We start from the raw sequence: 19,138 nt of genomic DNA, 5'->3' as shown, positions 1-19,138 counted from the left end.
CTTTGGATGACATTTGCTCTGCAGCTACTTAGTCCTCATGTCATACATTTCCCATTACAAATTGGGTTTGACATCTAGAAGGAGAGCATCCTTTGGCTCTGCTGTGCTCCAGAATATCCTTCCATGAGGGCCTCCCAGGAGTTTAGTAGCTGGGGACTCTGTCCCACAGGTTGAAGACCAAATGAAGTAAACTACTTCAGATAAAGAAGTTATGTACTCACCATAACGTGTGTATATATATATATATATATATATATATATATATACATACATATATATATATATATATATATATATATATATATATATATATATATATATATACATATATATATATACATACATATATGGTTCCACTTGAAAACATCGAAATTCTAAACCATCAAAATTCATATCATCGAGTGTTTAGAACATCGATGTTGTCAAGGAGAAGAAAAAGGTAAGTAAACAAGGGAAAAAGCTAGTGTTTCTGCAGGGCAGCAAGGTGCCCTGCACACTATATCTGTGAATGTGCCATCTCTGTGATGGCACTGCAGATAGAATGGAAATCTCCGTTAGCTTCTGCATATAGCGCTAAAACAGAGATTTCCCTTTACCCCACTGTAGTGTGATCTCTGAGTTGGTATATTAAAGTTGGGGGGGTGTGGGGGGAGCTGTCCCCCACATGGGGTGGTGCAGGGGAGCAAAGCCCCCTCTGCATAAAAGTTTTTAGAGGTTTTTTTTTATTTTTTTGTATTTTCCCTTTGAATCTTTGATGGTTTGAAACTCTATATTCTGGTCTCGATGATCAGAATTTTGAAGTTTCAAGCTTTCGATGATTTCAAGTGGAACCATATATATATATATATATGTATATATATATATATATATATATATATATATATATATATATATAATTAAATACTGTAAAATATGCATATACCAGTGCCTAAAATAAATGTCTAAAATAAATGTCACGTAATATTAAATCACAAAATATGACAACAAATGACCCCATAACTAGTCTACATAAAAAACATAGATTTGAGTTTCAGCAAGGGCATAATACTAATATGGTCATTAAGACCTGGGTATGAGCCAGCATTAAGTTTAATTTGCCATTTTAGTTCTAAGAACTGTTTTACAAATTGTGGCAAACGAGATCTGGGGATGGAAGGCAGTGGAGGTATATTATGGGTAAGTGGAGGAGTCAGGAGCTCAGAGCTGATGCTAGTAATCTTTGCCGGCTCAGACCCAATACGGATCCGTATTCCCACAGGTTGAAGACAAATGAAGTACAACTACTCCGATGGAACGTTATGGTGAGTACATAACTTCTTTTTATTCATGTCTGCAGCTAGAAATCGTTGAGTAAGATCATATCTGAAATTACTTTGGCCATCTTTGAGTCCTCCTCTGACAGATCAGTTTATGTTGTAGGCAGACCTCTCAACCAGTTGGGGACAAATTTCAACAGAATCAGGGACAAGTCACGAAAAAATCAGGGACACTTTTAAAATATTAGTGCTATTAACTTGAAACATTGACAGAATCAGAGCATATGAATTCATACACATTTTCTGAAGTAAAAGAAGTCTGTAACTCTTAATTATTGTCATTATTCTTTAAGTGTAACTCACCACCTTTCCTCCGTAAGTCACTAATTTTAGGAGGGATTAAGAGGGACAGAGCTAAAATTTGAGTCAAAATCAGGGATGTCCCTGAAAATCAGGGACAGCTGAGAGGTATGGCTGTAGGAACTACTTGTACAGTCCAAGTATCTACTTTTGAAAGGGGCAGTAAGAAACTGCTCCACCAAGGGGGAAATATCTCTACTTCACTTTCTGTTTCTTTGAAATAGATGGCTTGGGAGGAGGAATCATCAGATTCTGGATCTTGGTCAGTTTTAACTTTTACATTAGTCCCATGAAGGTTTGCCTTTTGCAAGGTCATTCTTCAGGCTCTGATGGCACTGTTTCTGCTGTGCTTTAAGACGATATTGATAGCTGTGATAGATGACTTTTTTTTGAAGAATAACTATGAACAGAAATTGTAACAGTTCAGTTTTAGAAGGAAATATTTGACATAAAGAAAAATAAAGATTAAAAAAAATAAACCAATTGAAAAAACATATAAAACAATTATTTAGAAAGATGTCTACTTAGATGAGAAATATTATAAAATTACAGCAATTGTCAGTTGTCATAAGAATATCATTCTTTAATAGAGCTTTTAAACTTTTCCAAATATTGTATGACAAAGTGATTCCTGTAGATCTCAATTTAATGGTGATAAGTTCTAAGTGATGAATTTCAATGGCAATGTTCATAAATTCTTTAAAGGAGGGAGTAGATTCATTCTCCCAGTTTCTTGTTATTGATTTTCTTGCAATTGATAATATGCTCCACAAGATCAGATATTTTGCTCTTTTAACACAATCAGGGATTGAAGAGGATGCATTACTATAGATGACACACATGTGCACTCATGCATGTGTATGTGATATATATGTATACACACACACATATATATGTATATAGTGTACATATGTTTGTGTGTGTGTATATGGATCTACTTCTAAACCTCAAAATCCCATATAATCGAAACTCGTTTTCACAAGACGAAAACCTGGAGAAAACTCACAGAAATAGGTATACTGTGCAAATTCTACCTCTGCGCAATGCTTAGAAGTGAGTCTCTGATATGATAAAAACACAGAGAAACCCTGGTGGCCTGATAAGGTGAACATTTGGTAACCGCACAGGTTCCTATTCTTTGCCTTGCATTGACAGCAACATTTTTCCATTTGGCCTTTCCCCTTCTCACAGATTCTTTTGCATGTGTTAGCTTTAGTGATAAAAACACTGCAGCTTTGCAGTGTTTATTGGCCAAACTGAGGGGTTATTACTCGCCTTTCATTTGGGATTCCTTGACAGTGTCATTAGTATAAACTTTGCTTTGATGGTAGTCACTCAGGGTCAGTGTTAACTGACCTTTTTGGTAGAAAGGGTGGAGGTACTTGTAGGCTGAGGCATTTGCTAAGATAGGCAACAAGCCTGGCATGGTTTAGGTGGGGAACAGGAACAAAAGTAACCAGTATCCAGCTGGTGTCTTGGAGTCCCATGTCTGGCAACATTTTACATTGTACATGTAGGGGCTTTAGTTTTGTTAATACTTGGTCAGCCATGCATTTAAAAATAGAAGTATTCCTTAATTGTCATTGTATTATGTCCATTATCCCCATCCAGAACAAATGCACGCAAGGAGTGAAAAATCCAGACCAAGTACTTTGGAACAGTTTCACTCCTTTACACAGATGTTAGAATGTTAAGAGCTTTCTTTGTTTTTTGGTAATAAATTACTGTACACATTTTCATATCTATGGCTAAACGCTTTATTCTTTCTTTTGCTGCACTGATTTAACTCTGAGACTTGAAAAAAAAATACTGATGAGCTGTGAAGGAAAACCGCCTACTGATACAGGAGTCTGAAAATTTGGCCAGGCAGAAATGAGTTAAACGTCTGCTATGAGCTCTCTTTGTAAATATGTAGGGGATCCAATTGTCTGCTCTTGCAAAACTACTTTAGAATCTGTGGTTGTAGCAACAGCTTCTTGAGATCTAGACTTCATGCCTTTGGCACCAAGTTGTCCATTGCTATTGCCGCAGTAGTGGTCAGTTTAATGTCATGTTCTATATGGTAAGGCATTTAATAAGGAAGAATGACCAGTGACTAGACTAATTAGAAAGCTATTTTCCCATGATCTGTAACTAGTCTCATAAATGTCTCCCTCATTGTCTGTAGTCACATGTAATTATCTCATTTTTAAGTAAATTATGTAACTGACTGAGTCATTGTGCTTAGTGACGTACGTTATGCCTTTATTCTATAGTATAAAACACAAATGGCACACAAATTGTTTACTTCTAAGGCTAATGACAGAGTTGCACATTGCCTCTCACTGATCACCTGACTGGCAATATTTTGTGAAACAGTCATGGCTGATTCTGTATGGTTATCTACTTAAATTTGGTGACTGGGTAAATGCACTGATCCAAAGATCCTTTTTACCCACGTTCCACATTCCAGGCCATAAGGCTGATACAAATGTATTCAGACATATCACAGGTCTTCAGTAGAACAGTTAGTCAATACTAAGTAAAATTGAATGGCATTTTTTAACACTGACTTCTCAGTGTGTGCATGCAAACATATATGGAAGAACATATCTTGTAACCTCAAATAATAAGAGTAAAACTTTGAAGAGACAAACTGGTAGCAGTAGACACTAAAACAGTGTTAAACTCCTGAACAGACATAAAGGTAAGAATATCCATCATTCTTATGCAGATTGGGAGGATAATTAATATAAGGTCAGCTACTAACGGCTCATTTATCTGATTTTGCTGCAATAGCTAGTTGTGTCTTATTGTGTGGCCCGTAGATCTCATAACAAAACCATGCAAGTGTGCATCTGCTGCATATAAAAGTAAGGGGAGGATGGGGAAATAGGTGGAGACTATGCAGTCACATATGCTACTGCTGTTTGTGTAACAGACAGATGGGTCAGGTTTTTCAGCATTTAAAAAGTTTGCATTTAATTTTAAGCAACAATAATGTTATAATCCAAGTATTGTGCTGTATATATTTCTATGGATTTGTCATCTTTGCTGGTATGCATGTGTATCTTCATCCTTAACTTGCAGCTTTGTGTCATGCCATTTAACTGACTGCACTGCAGCCATGGGTCCTTTTGTCTACATCAATGCTTTTCCTTGGTTAAGGGTTCAGAGGTAGTTTGCAAGAAGGTGCAGTCACCATTGAGAGCCCAGACATTCTATGAGAAACTGAGAAGACTGCATTTATTGAGCTTAGGCTGATAAAACACCCATACATAACTTTTATTTATTTATTTATTTTTTTATATCTGAATAGTTCTTTAAAATTAGCCTAGAGCTGCATTCCTTGAATAACCATGTTAATTAGGATGGTACTTCCTGAGAGTGGACATTGCTGCAGAGAGACTATCAGACCTGTTAGGCTACTGCATCCAACTGGCTGATGAACTTGTAGTGGAGGCAACAAAATAAGGATTATTCAGCAACCTTGAAAATTTTTTATTAAAATTGCACCTACATTTTGGAATCGTGGAGTGCCATTTTCACGTTAAGAGTTACCTTACAGCATGCTGTTTGAAAGGAAAGAAATGCTTGTAGTCACCTGTGTTGGGTAAAGCAATGTAGTTGTCAGTTTAGGAAATGCAATGGGTATTTGTTGCAGTTCATAGTACAAGAAGCAGTTATTGAAATAGTAAGATTGGATAGCAAGAAGCAGCAGTCACTACTTGAAGAGTAAGTCACCTGCTTAGGGTCAGTCATTGTAAATAACTTTCTGTGATTCAAATACAGACTGCTAACTCAAGAAATCTATGGTTTAAATATAAATTTAGATTGCTTTCATGAAACAGAACAGTTTCTTTGACTTTATCTTCAGATTTGTCCCGCTGTAATGAACCATAATTCACTATTATTATAAAAGTGATTTTTTTTCAGTATGCTTTTTCAGCCTAGCATGTTGACCATTAAGCCCCCTTGCCCTCAGCCAGGCCCATTTGTTTCAGTGCCCTGGGTATTCACCAGTAAGGACAAGTGCTAGCCTGGAGATTGTTGTCAAACAAGCAGCCTTAGATGTGGTTTGTTCCCTTACTGGCATCCTGGTATTGAGTATATTTTTAGAATGGTCCCTAACCCCCCCCCCCCCCCTTCGGTGGGAGACTGGGAAACCTGTATCACCACAAGAACCACTGCACACACTCCCATGCACCTAAGGTGAGGACTACCACATTTGCAACTTGATAAATGAATGCCCACCTGTGGGTTGTCCTTGCAACAATGTTGTTCCTCTGATGATGTGTGGCATTAAATGATCTGGATCTACCCACTCTCCACCCCAAGGATAGGCATGTCAGTCCTGTCCATGCCAGCTTCAGCAGACACCAAGCAGCTAACTGAGCTATCACCTTGGAGGAGTCAAGACTTAACCTTCACAGATATCTCTGCTGGCATAGAAGGAGAAAGTTTTGACTTACTGGAATGTTCTGAAGAGTTTATAAGTCAAAAACAATAACTTACTCGAAATAAGACACTTATGGGTGGTACAGTGGTTAGTATTGCAGCCTCCGTGCATTTGGTTCTTTAGTTCATTCTTAGCTGGGATTCCTTGCTTGTTGATTCAGCATGTCTTCCGTGTATGTTTAGGGGCTTTCCCCAGTTACATTGGTTTCCTGTTTGATCCAAAAACATGTTGTAAATGAATTGACATTCCTTCAATTCACATTCCTTCAGAATTACTTGTTGGTATGTGTACATATGTTTGTATCCTGTGACAGAACTGGCGTCCTATCTAGGATTACTCTCTCTACCTACTACAACTCTGAATGAATAAATAAAACAATGCTGAAGCTGTCTGGATCTAAAACAGACACAAGACTTTGTGTCCTAAGTTATCAACCTGGCACAGTGTTTCTAGAGCAGTGAGGGAAATTTCATGAGAAAGGTGGGCATCAGGGAAGGTCTAAGTCTGAAAATGTTGCCCACTTAAGTGTTATTTAGCATTTAGTTTGCCAGTCTAAATATGCAAAGACAGAAGCTGATGAACGTTCATATTTGACTGCATGACGTGTTATGCCTTTTTTTTTTTGCTTATTTCACTGAAGTGCTTTTTTAATTTTTTTTGCTGAGGTGGTAAGCGTTGGTTGGAGATGCCAGCACAAATGGATCCAGCTACGCCATTGTGCTTGGATCTCTGGTTCACTTCCCGGCAAGGGAAAATTCAGTGTGGAATCTGTATGTCCTTCCCATTTATTTTAACAAGGTGCTCCAGCATTCTCCTGTATGCCAAAGTCATACAGTAGGAGAACTGTCAATCTTTAAAACTGCCTGTAGATGTGAGTATCATGTGTACCCTTTGGTACAGTTGTACCCTATTCAGCATTTGTTTCTCTGCTTTGTGTATATTTAGTGCTGGGATAGGCTTAATCTCCTCTGCTCTAAACTAGATATAAATTGAGCAAAAGAGCCCATAATTTACCCAGCCAAATCCATAAGTATTTCAAGTGTGTGTGTGTGTGTGTGTGTGTGTGATTGGATATAATTCTGTACAGTTTAACTGTTTTGTTTTGTGGGTGGGCTTGCCTTTTCTTTTGGCTGAGTGAGACACGATCTGACAGATACCAAATGCCTTTAATCTAGCAGATAATGTATTTGATGCTGTCATAATGATTCACAGTATAAGGCTGATGTTTTTCTCTTGATCTTACTGAAACAGCTTCAGCCTTTACTTTGCAGACACCGACGTAACGCAAAAACAAACTGTTATGTCTGATGTTAAGTTTTATTTATTTTTAATAGGCTTGCATTGCTAAGTAGTTTTGACTGAGAGAAATTTTTCCTTTTAATATTTTCCTCTTAGGTCTTCAAGTGAGAGCTGGTCCCATGTAGTGAGTAAACAGGCGTTAGGACTTTCACTGGAAAACTTTGATCACATTCCATGCATATTTCTTTTTTCAGTCTTTGTTCTAAATATAGATGTTTGTTCTCTGGAATGTAAGTTCCACATATTTTCAGTCTGTCTCAGCATATCTATAAGCTGTATGTAGATTGTTGAATCCCTGAATGGGTTGGTAGGGAGGTATCTGCATTCCATCCTACCCATAGCTGCATTCCAGAGGGCTAGATCACCAGCATGCAGCTTTCCTGCAATTTTCATAGATCAGGAATTTGAATTACACAAAACTGTTTTCACTTGTCTTCATTCTCTCAGCTGAGGGCATTTATGAAAATTAGTCAAGGGATTATTTGGGAGTTGGCAAAAAGTATGTGTGTTTGTGCATGAAAAATGTTTGTGTTTTGCTTGAGCATACAGTCCTGCTCCTTTTGCCCATCACAGTTGCATCCTGTTATATTGAGATGGAAAGCTGATCTTTTACCATTGGGGGGGGCAGTGTTTCTCAGCTGATACACTAGCTTCAAAGGGAGGGAGACCCAAGCAAACATGTAGTCTGTGGTTAAAATTATGATTTTCAGATGATTGTTTATTTTTGGAATTGGAGTAAATATAAATGAGGTGTATTTAGTAATTGCATGTCTGTATTTTAAATCAGTTGTGAAAAGATAATGTAGTTAGACAAATCTTGGCTATGTTTTTCTTTTGTATGCTTCTTCGAGTGTTGCTTATATGAACTGAAGAAATACCAGATAACTGCAGAATGTTTTTTTTCTTTTAACGGATGCATAGTATGTTGGGGTCAGATCCACCTTTGGCCAGCTAATCATATATGTAAATCTAAGGCTACTTCATTAAGATTTTTGTTTGAATAGCTGTGTACATTCAGCACTAGCATATTTGGCACCAAGCACAGAAATGCAGTGAGCACTACCTGTCATACCTTTCAACCTCCAATTATTGAAAATCATAGCAGACAGTCACGGTGAGGAGCACTTTCTTATTTTTCACAAGAGAACGCCTTTTTTTTTTTTTTTTTTTTTTTTTTTTTTACTAGATCCTATATAATTATTGGTAAAGAGATTGTGTATGGGCTTAGTTTAAGTATTTAATTAATTATTAATAAAATAGGCAGTGCCTGCAAATGGTCTATTATGATCATAGTACAACCCTGGTAAACAAGCTAAACATATTCTCATGAACAGTTCTGACTTTGAGGAACATCGTACATCTAACAGGAGTGAGGGTATTTTTGAAGGCCAAAAATCATAGCCTGGATTAAAGCAGTTGAGAGGTATTCTCCCAGCATCAGGGTGCAGAGCTGCATTTGATTTTTTTTTTTAAATAAAGCATTATCTTCGTATATGCAAACATCTGCAGAGGGTGAGAGTAACAAGTAGGAGCACAAACAAAAGTGAACTCTTATTACATAATGTTTTCCGACATAACTAGTAATGTGCTGTTCTGGAACATGCTGTTACTGATAAACAATGTATTATGAAAGCTCTGAAATGTCCTAAATACTTTTAGCAGTACAGAATGGTATGGGTTGTGTTGTAGTACTTCTGCTCGCCAGAATTGGTTATATAGTACTGCACTATACACCACACTATCTGTAATTGTTTATGTACATCCCTTTTAAAAAAAAAATTCAGCAGGATTCTTGTCTAGGCATAAAGATGTTGATAGAATTTGCCTTTTCGTAAAGTCCAGTTTTATTTCCTGTTTCCTAAACTGCTGTACTACTGCACAGAAGGAGAGATCACAAGTTCACAATGCTTCATTCTGCTTAGGTTATATTTAAGTTGTTAAGCTTTCTGTATACCAATTCTAAATGGCTGACTTGAAAGACCCCAATGTGATCCACCCAAATGTGGGACAGACTGTGTACATTAGGAAGTGGAACTATAACCTTCTTATTTCTGGTGTCCCTGAAAGCTCTGATTTTACTAAAAAAATGGTATTTGCTAGTGCTAAAAGGCCGGCCGCAGTGGTGCAGCGGTTAGCGTTGCAGCCTCAGAGCAAGAGGCTCTCCGGTTCAGTTCTTGGGTGGGGTGCCTTCTGTTTGGAGTCTGCATGTCCTCCCTGTGGTTGTGTGGGTTTCCTCTGTGTGCTCCGGTTTCCTCCCACATCCCAAAAACCTGCTGTAGGTGGATTGGATGCTCTAAATTGGCCCTAGGCATGAGTGCGTGCATGCATGTGTCTGCCTTCTGTAGAAGGTTGGGTGCCAGGCTGGCAACTCGACACCAAAAAAATCCACTGCCAATCATGAGCGGACAGGTGATCCACTGTGGTGACCCCTAACCGGGAAAAGAAGAAAAAGAAGTTAAAAATAACCTCTGAAGATGGCAAGAAGCAATTTTTCATAGATGTTGCCAGTAGCCTGTCAAGTTTGAGAGCTGAAGAGAACAGACCTAGAGCTTTTAATAGCAAATGTTATGTATGGAAGTAAGGTATGTTCAGCTGAAACACAGAGGTAAATGGTCACAAAGTCATAAAATGCAGAGACTTTCCTGTAAACATTTACCAGCTTTAGAAAGGTAGTTTTTTGAAACTTTTGACCAGGAGAAAAATAAAAAGATTTGTTTAAAATCCTGCATAATCTTGCCTCTTTCCTGAAGGTTCTTGAAAATGTCAACCGCGGCAGGTCCAACCAGAGAGTTTCTATCCAGTGGTGCATCCAGGATTTTTAATTTAATGTCCTCAGGAAGAGTTTCGAGCCTAAGCCAAGAAAATTTTCTCACAACAATATCAGTAGCAGCTGCTCTGGTGGAAGCATCAGATGCATTATAGATGTATTAATAAGATGCTACCTGTGAAGCAGTATATAAACAGCAGAAGAGTTCATTTCAATAATGGGCATATCAGATAAAAGGTCCCCCAACAAAGGTAAGAGGTACCTGGTCATTATGTATATAGGTAAGAATACGAAAAGCCAAGACGGAGTAGGTGTAAACCTTTTTTTCCATACCTGTCAGTTGCCCTGCTATCTTTATCATCAAGGATGGCATTTGAAGAAGGCAGGATTTTAGAAGGTATGTCAGATTACACTGAGATGACAGCAGGGGCAGACTATAAGGGGTCTTATACAAAAATTGGTGGGAATCAGAAACTTTATAAAATCTGTTAGGCTTCTTGAGAGTAGGAGGATGGGATTCAAGGTTTAACACAAGCTGTGACCAAAATATCCAGCAAAGCATCAAGGACTGGAGGGGGGATAGCAGAAGATTTTAGGACCTCCGTGTACATCAAGTCATAGTATATTTTGTGCAAGGCTGACGCCTTTTTGCCTTACCATTGAAAATGTTGTGTCATCTTTAGTACAGTATCTCTGCAGGAAACTTCCTCCATGGGCAAATTTAGAGATATAGTTTCCTCTTCTTCAGACTGCTACCCCACAGGGGAAGAAATCTGAGAAGAATAAGCCCTGTCAGAATCTGCCTCTGAAGAACTAGCTGTATCTCTGTGCCTTTTCTTGGGCAAAGTGGAAGGAAGGAGGGAGGGCATAGGCTAAGAAATGGGGAGGTTTAGTAGAGACTAGGACTTTAAATAGCCCTTGAGAAAATTCATACCACTCCTTTGGAGGGTTCCTGACAGTAGTGAGGTATGCTTGGCCGCCTGCTTTTTCTTGAAGGGAAGAAGAGCTTGCACAAATCAAGTAGGTTGCAACCCTTGAAGTAGGTCAGCGAGAGAACCTATTACTTCCTCTCTAACAAGAATTTGAGAAATGCAGTCAGGTCCCATTGAAACTGCGGTGGTGGTGCTGCGGTAGCATTGTCGCCTCACAGTAAGATGATGTCCTGTTCGATTCTCAGCTAAAGCATCTTCTTTGTGGAGACATGCGTGAATGGGCGTACCTTAGTTGAAGGTTGTACGTCGGGGCTGGCAACTTGGTATGTAAAAATCTACTGCCAATCATTAGCGGACCGGAGTTCCACTGTGGTGACCCCTAACCGGGAAAAGCAGAAAGATACAACAAAGTCAGGTCCCATTGAAATAACCAGCCTTCATTCTCCCTTTGTGGCAGAAGCAACCTTGTGATCTGTGGGGTCGACATGCTAAAAGGCTACACTATGCTGGCCTCCATTGGGGTTATGACGCACACAGCAGCAGAAGCTTATAGGTGGTCCGAAGAGTGGACTCATCAGGATGCACAGTGGAGATGTCCAGGTCTGACCAGACAGATGAAGCATGAGATTTGGTCATCTTAAGATTTTTCTTAGGTTGACGTGTGACATCTAGGTGAGAAGCATCAAAACCTGTTTTAAAATGTGGGAGCTGTTTAAGTCTCTGGTTTTCAAGGTAACTCTTAAGAAAAGACATCTGGCTTCTAAGGAACTTGGGGACAAACTGACCAATATAACAATTTCTATAATTGTGATTGGCTCATAAGGTTTACCGACTATCTCAGGCTCTGTTACCTGCTTGTAAGGCTTCTTTCTTGACTTGAACATGGTGCAATTGCTGCTATTTGCAGTTCTTCTCCCACCTGCAACAAAAAAAAATTACTAGGGCATCTTTAAGTGTCCATCTGGCTCCACTACTGCCTCTGCCACTGATGGGTGAATTTGCTATGGCCAAAACTGGTTCTTCAGACTATTCATCTTTGGCTCTTGGTGTAGTTCCTTGGGAAGCCATTAAGAACTGGGAGATTAGCAAATCTTCTGCAGGTGTATGGTTGCTATCACCAGGTAAGGGGAATCAGTCTCGTCAGTCCCTGGAGAAGGAGCAGGTGAAGATATTGCTTTAGCTTGGGAAAGGTATCCGATTCCTGGGCTGGTGCTCTCCTGTCATGGGACAGTCTGTTTCCAGGTAATCTCTCAGGAAGAAAAAGGATAAATGTTAACATATTTCTTCTATGTTTAACTATGGACAAGGAAGATTTACTGACATTTGCTAAAGGATTACTTTTTGCATTTAATGTTAAATCCTACTTCCTCACTGACTTCTAATTAAAAAAAAATATATCCCTCCTCATAGGCTAATGTGGATTCCCAGTCAGACGAGAAGAGAGGGAACAGGGAGTGTTCAGTTAATTTTTCTCAAGCTGAACATTCAGAGTTTAGGGAAAAATTCTTCAGATTTCCTTCCAGAAGATTTCTATTTTCTGAGAATATGAATAAAATTAAAATATTTATTTCAGTGGGAACAAAATGAAATCTGTATATCCCAACAAAAAGATTATGATTATAAAACTGGATTTTCCACAGTCTGTACTCCTGTGCTGTCTGCCTTAAACAACGTTTTCTTAATAGCCTGACAGTCACCCCCATACCTCTCAAGTATTCCTCATTTTCAATCTTAAAATGTCCATGTTCTTCATTGAAAGGGTCCATCACACATTCATTAAGATTTTTTTTTAATTTGAAACCATTGTAGATGATAATGAATCATATTAATTCATTAAAATAGCTTTTTTATAAGTTTAAAGTTACATATTTAACAATCCTGTGAGCTTCCTTGTTGAAGTTTGTATGCTGTTAGTAAATGTTTCACATTTTGGCAATTTGTTCCACATTATGATTGGTAGTATTATGGATATGGAAGGTAGAAAGCTATGCCTTAGATGTATGCATACATGTATACTAACCCAAAATCGGATCAGGCAGTGATTATTTTACCTATTCCTTCCACTGCTAAACATACCATGAATGCTAACCCCATTCCTTCTGACAAGGATGGGAACTTAACAGATTTGAAAGAGTTTATTGTGTTAGATTAACTTTGAGAATTTTGACTTGCCAAACTCACATGTTAAAATATTAGTTTTCTTTTGAGAATCCAAGAAAGTTTACGGTTAACCTTCCTTCCTTCAAAGTTTAAAACTGATTTAAATTCCTTGTCTCTTCTTTTCAGGTAACCAAACATTATGTAAAGTGCTCTTGTGACTCTGCTGACACTGTACCCAGAGCAGCTACTTATGAGAAGATTTCCTTGGTTAGATTCTCAAAACGTATGAGAGATGTTAAAGCTGAGATTAATTCTTCCCTAGACAAAGATGTGGTTGCTTGGCCTCTTTGCTGCTGAGGTTCTTAACAGATTTAATGAATGAGGGAAATTTATTCAAGGAGTTACTCGTATTGCTCAGACCGTGGTAGTACAGCGGTAGCGTTGGTGCCTCACAGAAAGAGGTTCTCCTGTTCAATTCTCGACTGGAGTGCCTTCTGTGTGGAGTCTGTATGTCCTCCCCATGGTCGAGTGGCCTCCGAAAGACATACGTTAATGGGCGTGCCTTCGCTGAAGGTTGGGTGTCGGGCTGGCAACTCGGCACCATAAAAATTGACTGCCGCTGTGGCGACTCCTAACCGGGAAAAACCGAAAAGGCAAACAAACATATTGCTCAGACCTCTTTTTCTAAGTTCAGTATAAACTTTTCTTCCTTTCCAGGATTATTTTTTCAGAAGGCAGAATAAGCCATTTTAGCAAAATTTCCAGTTGCTAGGAACCTCCCAGAACTAAGGACAGTCCAAAAGGTCAGAATAACCATTTGCTTCTTCTACCCCCCCTCCCCCACCTTGACAATCCAGCAAATCCCTCCCCATGTTTTGGTCTCCTTTTCCAGTGGCTTTAGATTGTCTCAGGCAAGTGGGTTCTGGGACATTTCTAGCTGGGATACAGATGGCAGTGGGAGTCCCTTCCTCCTTTAAAGGGGAATCCTCCCCTTACTGTAAACCAGAAATTCGTATTTTCTCTTATTTTAGAGTAAATGCTTGCTTAAGGTGTGATAGAAATGATGTTCTTGGGTCAGATGAGCAAAGGTTTTTATTCAAGAATTTTTCTTGTGCCAAAGAAAGAGGTAACTTGAGACCAGTCCATACCGCTCCTTTTCGTAATTTTTTGTCAAGATTCCAAACTCTGTTATGATTTATTACCCTCCTGTGGTTTCATAGTAACATTGGGCCGAAAAGATACTTATCGCATTCCAATTTGCAAGGAATTCAGGCATTTTTAAAGATTTTTCTGTATCTGACTTCATGCCAAGTTCTCTGTTTTACCCTTTGATCTATCCATTGCTCAAAGACTGTTAGCAAAGTGCCTGGCTCCAGCAATTGCTTACTGCAGGCTTCAAAACTATCCCTATTTTGAATGATTGTCTTATATTTGCAGACACTTTCCAACTGCCAGGATTTCCTTTTATGGGTCATGAAATTCCTGCTCAATCTGTGGTTTCAACTGATCTTGCAGAAATCTTCTCTTGTCCTTTCCCAGTCACTGTTTTTTCGGGAATACCTTCCAAATTCATCCCTAGGAAGAGCTTTGCTTCCATTGGAAAATGTAGAACAGTAAGTACAAGGAAATCTTCCTGAATGTCTCCAGCCAATCTGAGGCTTCTGACAGGGAATTTCTCAGGATGCTGGGTTTCATGGCTTCTGTCATTTATCATGATTCCCTTAGCCAGACTTCATAGTGGTACCTGTAATCAATCTGAATTCATCAACACCTTTTATCTTTCTGTGGTTTTGTGGAGGAGAGGCATACATTTGACAACATTAACAGAGCAGTGATGCAGAGGGAAGCAGAATGTAAGAAAATTCCACTGTTGCTGGTAGGTCTTGATGTAGAGAAAGCATTTGACAGAGTAAGCTGGGACTTTATGAGCAGAACAATATAAGCATTTGCATTCCCTGATAAAATTATAAGTTCGATTAGGAGGATACATGAGGGATTGGAGGTGAAAATTAATGTGTGGAGTCCTCTCTGATAATCTCTGCTTGAGCAGAACCAGGCAGGGGTGTCTTCTCTCCACTTTATTTGCATCATATTTAGAACCATTCACAAAGAAAATAAGGGTCTCAGAAATTCAAGGATATAATCAGTATGATAGTCAAGAAAAGCTGGCTGCATTTGCAGATGACATTATTTTATACCTGACAAAACCAGAAAGGGACATTACACTGCTGTGGAACATACTGAGACAGTTTCAAACCTTTTCGAGACAAAATTAATGAAGCTAAAACAAAAGCAATAGTGGGAAACTATGTACCCACATACAAATTGGGTCAGCAATATCCATACTTATGGGGACATGATAAAGTGAAGTATGTAGGAATATGGATTAAAAATTATTCTGGTGTGGCAGTTAAGCATATATGGGAACAGACTAAACAAAAGACAGTACAAAAACTGAGAAAATGGAAGCTGTGTTGTATGGATGTTTATAGTAAGATACAAGCATTTAAAATCCTTTTAATCCCTTTAGTTTTATTACACAGGTCAGGCATGTTTTTATTAACCAGAGGAGAAGTGGATAGTGATAGAGAGGAATGATTCTATAATAACTGGATCTAAACATGAAATTGGTTTAGTCTTAAAAGAAGTGACAACATTTGAAAAACAAATGCAGATGCCCTCTTTCATTATACCTAAAGCTGCCCAACGAAGTTTTAAAATTAAAATGGCATAATGATTTGGAGAAAATATTCACCGAGTAGGAGTGGAAAAGGCAGAGCCAAATTAAGAAATTAAATCGCAGTGAAGCTAAATGATTCAAACAAGTATCTTTTATAGGGTATGTTTAGTTCCACAAGATATAAGAGAAATGTTACTTATCTGTTTTTGCTTTAAATGGGGATAGCTGAGGGACTGGCTGCACAGTTGGCTGTAATGTCGCCATCCCCAGAATTGGTAAATGGAAACTTAAAAATGTTTTTCATCATTTTTTGAGTACAGACACTATACTGCACAAAGAAAACATTGTATTTTTAGACAATATGAAGCCTCTACTGAAAAATAACTTGATTGTCAAAAATTGTTTGCTTCACCACAGAAATGTCAGTTTTACAAATGGAAGAAATCATTAGGAAGTTTTTCCTATGAAAGAACGGTGGAAGATATTTTTGCTAATAGTGGGTTTAGAAATACTATCAGTTTGGAATGCATTGCCTGGTTCTATGGCATACAGGGTTGAAGTTGTGTCTGTCTTAAGTTTATTTAGCATCTCTGACAATGGAAGAGCTGTGTCTGTGTGTGTGTGTGTGTGTGTGTGTGTGTGTGTGTGTGTGTGTGTGTGTGTGTGTGTCCCTTCCTGGGATGAGGCTAGTAGTCCATTCTGCTGCAGTGCAAGAACCTTATGGCGGTTGGAAGAATAATGCTTACTGTTTGCTTGGCTGCTGCTATGCTTCTTCAGCATTAGTCCTTCAGAGAAACATCCTGGCGAAAGTCATACATAGAAGCATGCACATCCTGCCTCCAGTACAGAGGGACAACAGGGCCCTTACATAGAAACTGAGAATGTCAGGTGCCTTGAATTGTAGTATTAAGGTTTGTTTGGGAAAAAATGATGGTTGCCTAAATGATGGTCCTTGTTGGATGAATCTCACCCCAGTGAAAGGATAACAGATCAGCCTTACTGTCACAGTGTGGCTGATACTTGGCAGGCAGCAGAGGGAAGCATAAATGCAAAAAAAAAAATATATAGATATATATATATATATATATATATATATATATATATATATTTTATAGAATCATAAGCTCTTCTGTTACCTTTTCTCAAGAAAGTTAAGGGCAGTCATGCTAGGGGTTTATTTGTGAATATCTGCCAAATCATCCAGTTCCTGTATGAAGCAAGGTAATGAATCATGCTGCTTAATTTGCAGTGGGTGTCTATTCTAGAGGTAGGGAAGGTGCTGCGTAATGAATCTCTCTCTGCCATTTTTTATTTGCTGATGAATTACATCCGTGGTTCTGTTATTTGTAGAGTTATTTGATTTGTGGATTTGAGAGTTCTAGGGTCACTGGGTCCAAATTAGCACTGAGGTAAGGCAGTTATCTCCCCTCAGGAGTCTGTAAGCTACTGAATAAAGGAACAGTGGTTCCAGTGTTTTCTGGTAGCTTAGTGTTTTTAAGCCAGGGATGACCTTGGTTAAAAATCTCTAGGGTCTTTTGATTTAATATGTCTAGTGAGGTATTTTGTAAAGGGGGCATTATATTCAATAACTGGCCTAATCAGTGCGGAATATAAGGGGGCGATGACCTCTTTAAATCTTGGTAATATTCCTGTGATAATTAACTGTGCTAAATAGGAGGACTTTTTAACTACTATTGTTGCACGATAAAGCAGAGGAAATTGTCATCCCATGTTCCAAGGTCTTTAACAATATTTTCATTTTGGAGTGGGGTGTTGTATATATTGTATGCTGGTGGTAGGGGTTTTATTCCAAATGTGATGATAATGCACTTTTTAACATTTAAGTCGAGTCCATTTTTAATATGTCAGGTATTTGAGTGTAAGTTCTTGCCGAAGGTATTGGGCGTCAGAGGGGGACCTGATAATGACTCCGTTTATAGTCAACTGCATACTTGGTTAGCCACAAGTTTTGATCCTTGTTCTGGAAATCAGAAAAGCAAATGCAATTCAAGAGATCCCAGCACTGTGGGACACCACTTGTCACCTTCATACTCGCTGATGAGGCACTCGCTACCCTTACCATGTGGGTTCTATCTTTTAGCCAGTTTGCTGTCTAGCTTATTATATAGGGATCTGTTTGTAATGCATTAATCTTCCTAACTATGCTAGCATGGAATATGGTGTCAGATGCCTTGGCCATGTCAGCATACACAGTGTTGATACCATAACTGCTGTCAGCAGCTTGTGTTACCCTTTTGAAGAAATTAACTAGATTTGTCATGCCCTTGACAAAACCAAAATGTTGCATGTCTAGCCTGATGATATTTTTAGTATCATGGTTTATTAGGTCAGTTATGTGCTGTGTGCCTTTGCAAATATGTTTTTTTCAGATATTTGGGCCTATAATTCCTGGAGTTAGTTGGAGGACACCCTTGTGAAATGGCATCATTATTGTTGAATGCCAAACCTCAAGGACAAAGTCAGTGGTTAAACACAGGTCACATAATCTAAGGAGCGGCTCTGCCAGGTCTTGTTTAGTACTGTTTATTAAACAGCCAGGTCCCATGGAGAAAGTATTGTTAGTCTTGGAGAGCACCTTCAGTATTTGTTTTGTAGTGATGATATGAGAGATTCAGGGGCAAGTGGACTTTGGGTAGTCATCTCTGATGTAAAACTGGCACTGAATGTATTCTCTAGTGTGTTGGCAATGTCTACTGGATCAGAGTGGGTGGTGCTGTTATGAATAATTACAAAGCAATGTTGTTTTTTTTTTCTTTTGCTTAAAATGATTATTAACTCAACTATAATATAAATCAAAACTTTATTTTTTTCTGTTTTATGCTAGTACAGAAAAGTAAGTTATTCCCAAAGTTCTGCCTGACTCCCACTATGAGCTTAAACTCATTTCAGGTGCAACAGAAATATTAGTAGAAAGTCCAACCTGCAAATTTACAGTTGCATCCATCAGTCATTGGGGGGAAGGGGTTAAGGTCATACAACAAAAAATGCAAATGGCTGCCTAGATGACTGCCTCTTGCATTATTGTTTTATGCTACTGCAGAGAAGTTATTCCCAAAGTTCTGTCCGACTCCCACTATGAGCTTAAATTAATTTTAGGTGCAACAGAAATAGTAGTAGAAAGTCCAACCTGCAAATTTACAGTTGCATCCATCAGTCATTGGGGGAAGGGGTTAAGGTCATACAACAAAAAATGCATATGGCTGCCTAGATGACTGCCTCTTGCAATCGGATTGGGTTTCACAAGGTAAAAAAAGATGAGTCAGCCATGGGGAGGGCTGATGGTTG

The 19,138-nt window shown here is 38.6% G+C and overlaps 1 protein-coding gene across 1 annotated transcript in view; it reads right to left on the bottom strand.

Annotated features, from left to right (window-relative positions):
* CFAP70 (cilia and flagella associated protein 70) overlaps positions 1 to 19,138 on the bottom strand; it is a 1,838,232-nt gene that overhangs the window by 1,779,051 nt on the left and 40,043 nt on the right. The window contains exon 2 of the mRNA XM_044079382.1: positions 11,838 to 11,971. Within this exon, the coding sequence (XP_043935317.1) occupies positions 11,838 to 11,971 (134 nt within the window). The remainder of the gene's footprint in view (positions 1 to 11,837; positions 11,972 to 19,138) is intronic.

This window comes from Protopterus annectens, chromosome 8.part0 (genome assembly GCF_019279795.1).
Source record: "Protopterus annectens isolate FY-2018-M chromosome 8.part0, PAN1.0, whole genome shotgun sequence".
Classification (NCBI taxonomy): domain Eukaryota; kingdom Metazoa; phylum Chordata; order Ceratodontiformes; family Protopteridae; genus Protopterus; species Protopterus annectens.
The sequence above is the reverse complement of the archived record's forward strand: the minus strand, read 5'-3'. Positions and strand labels throughout refer to the sequence as shown.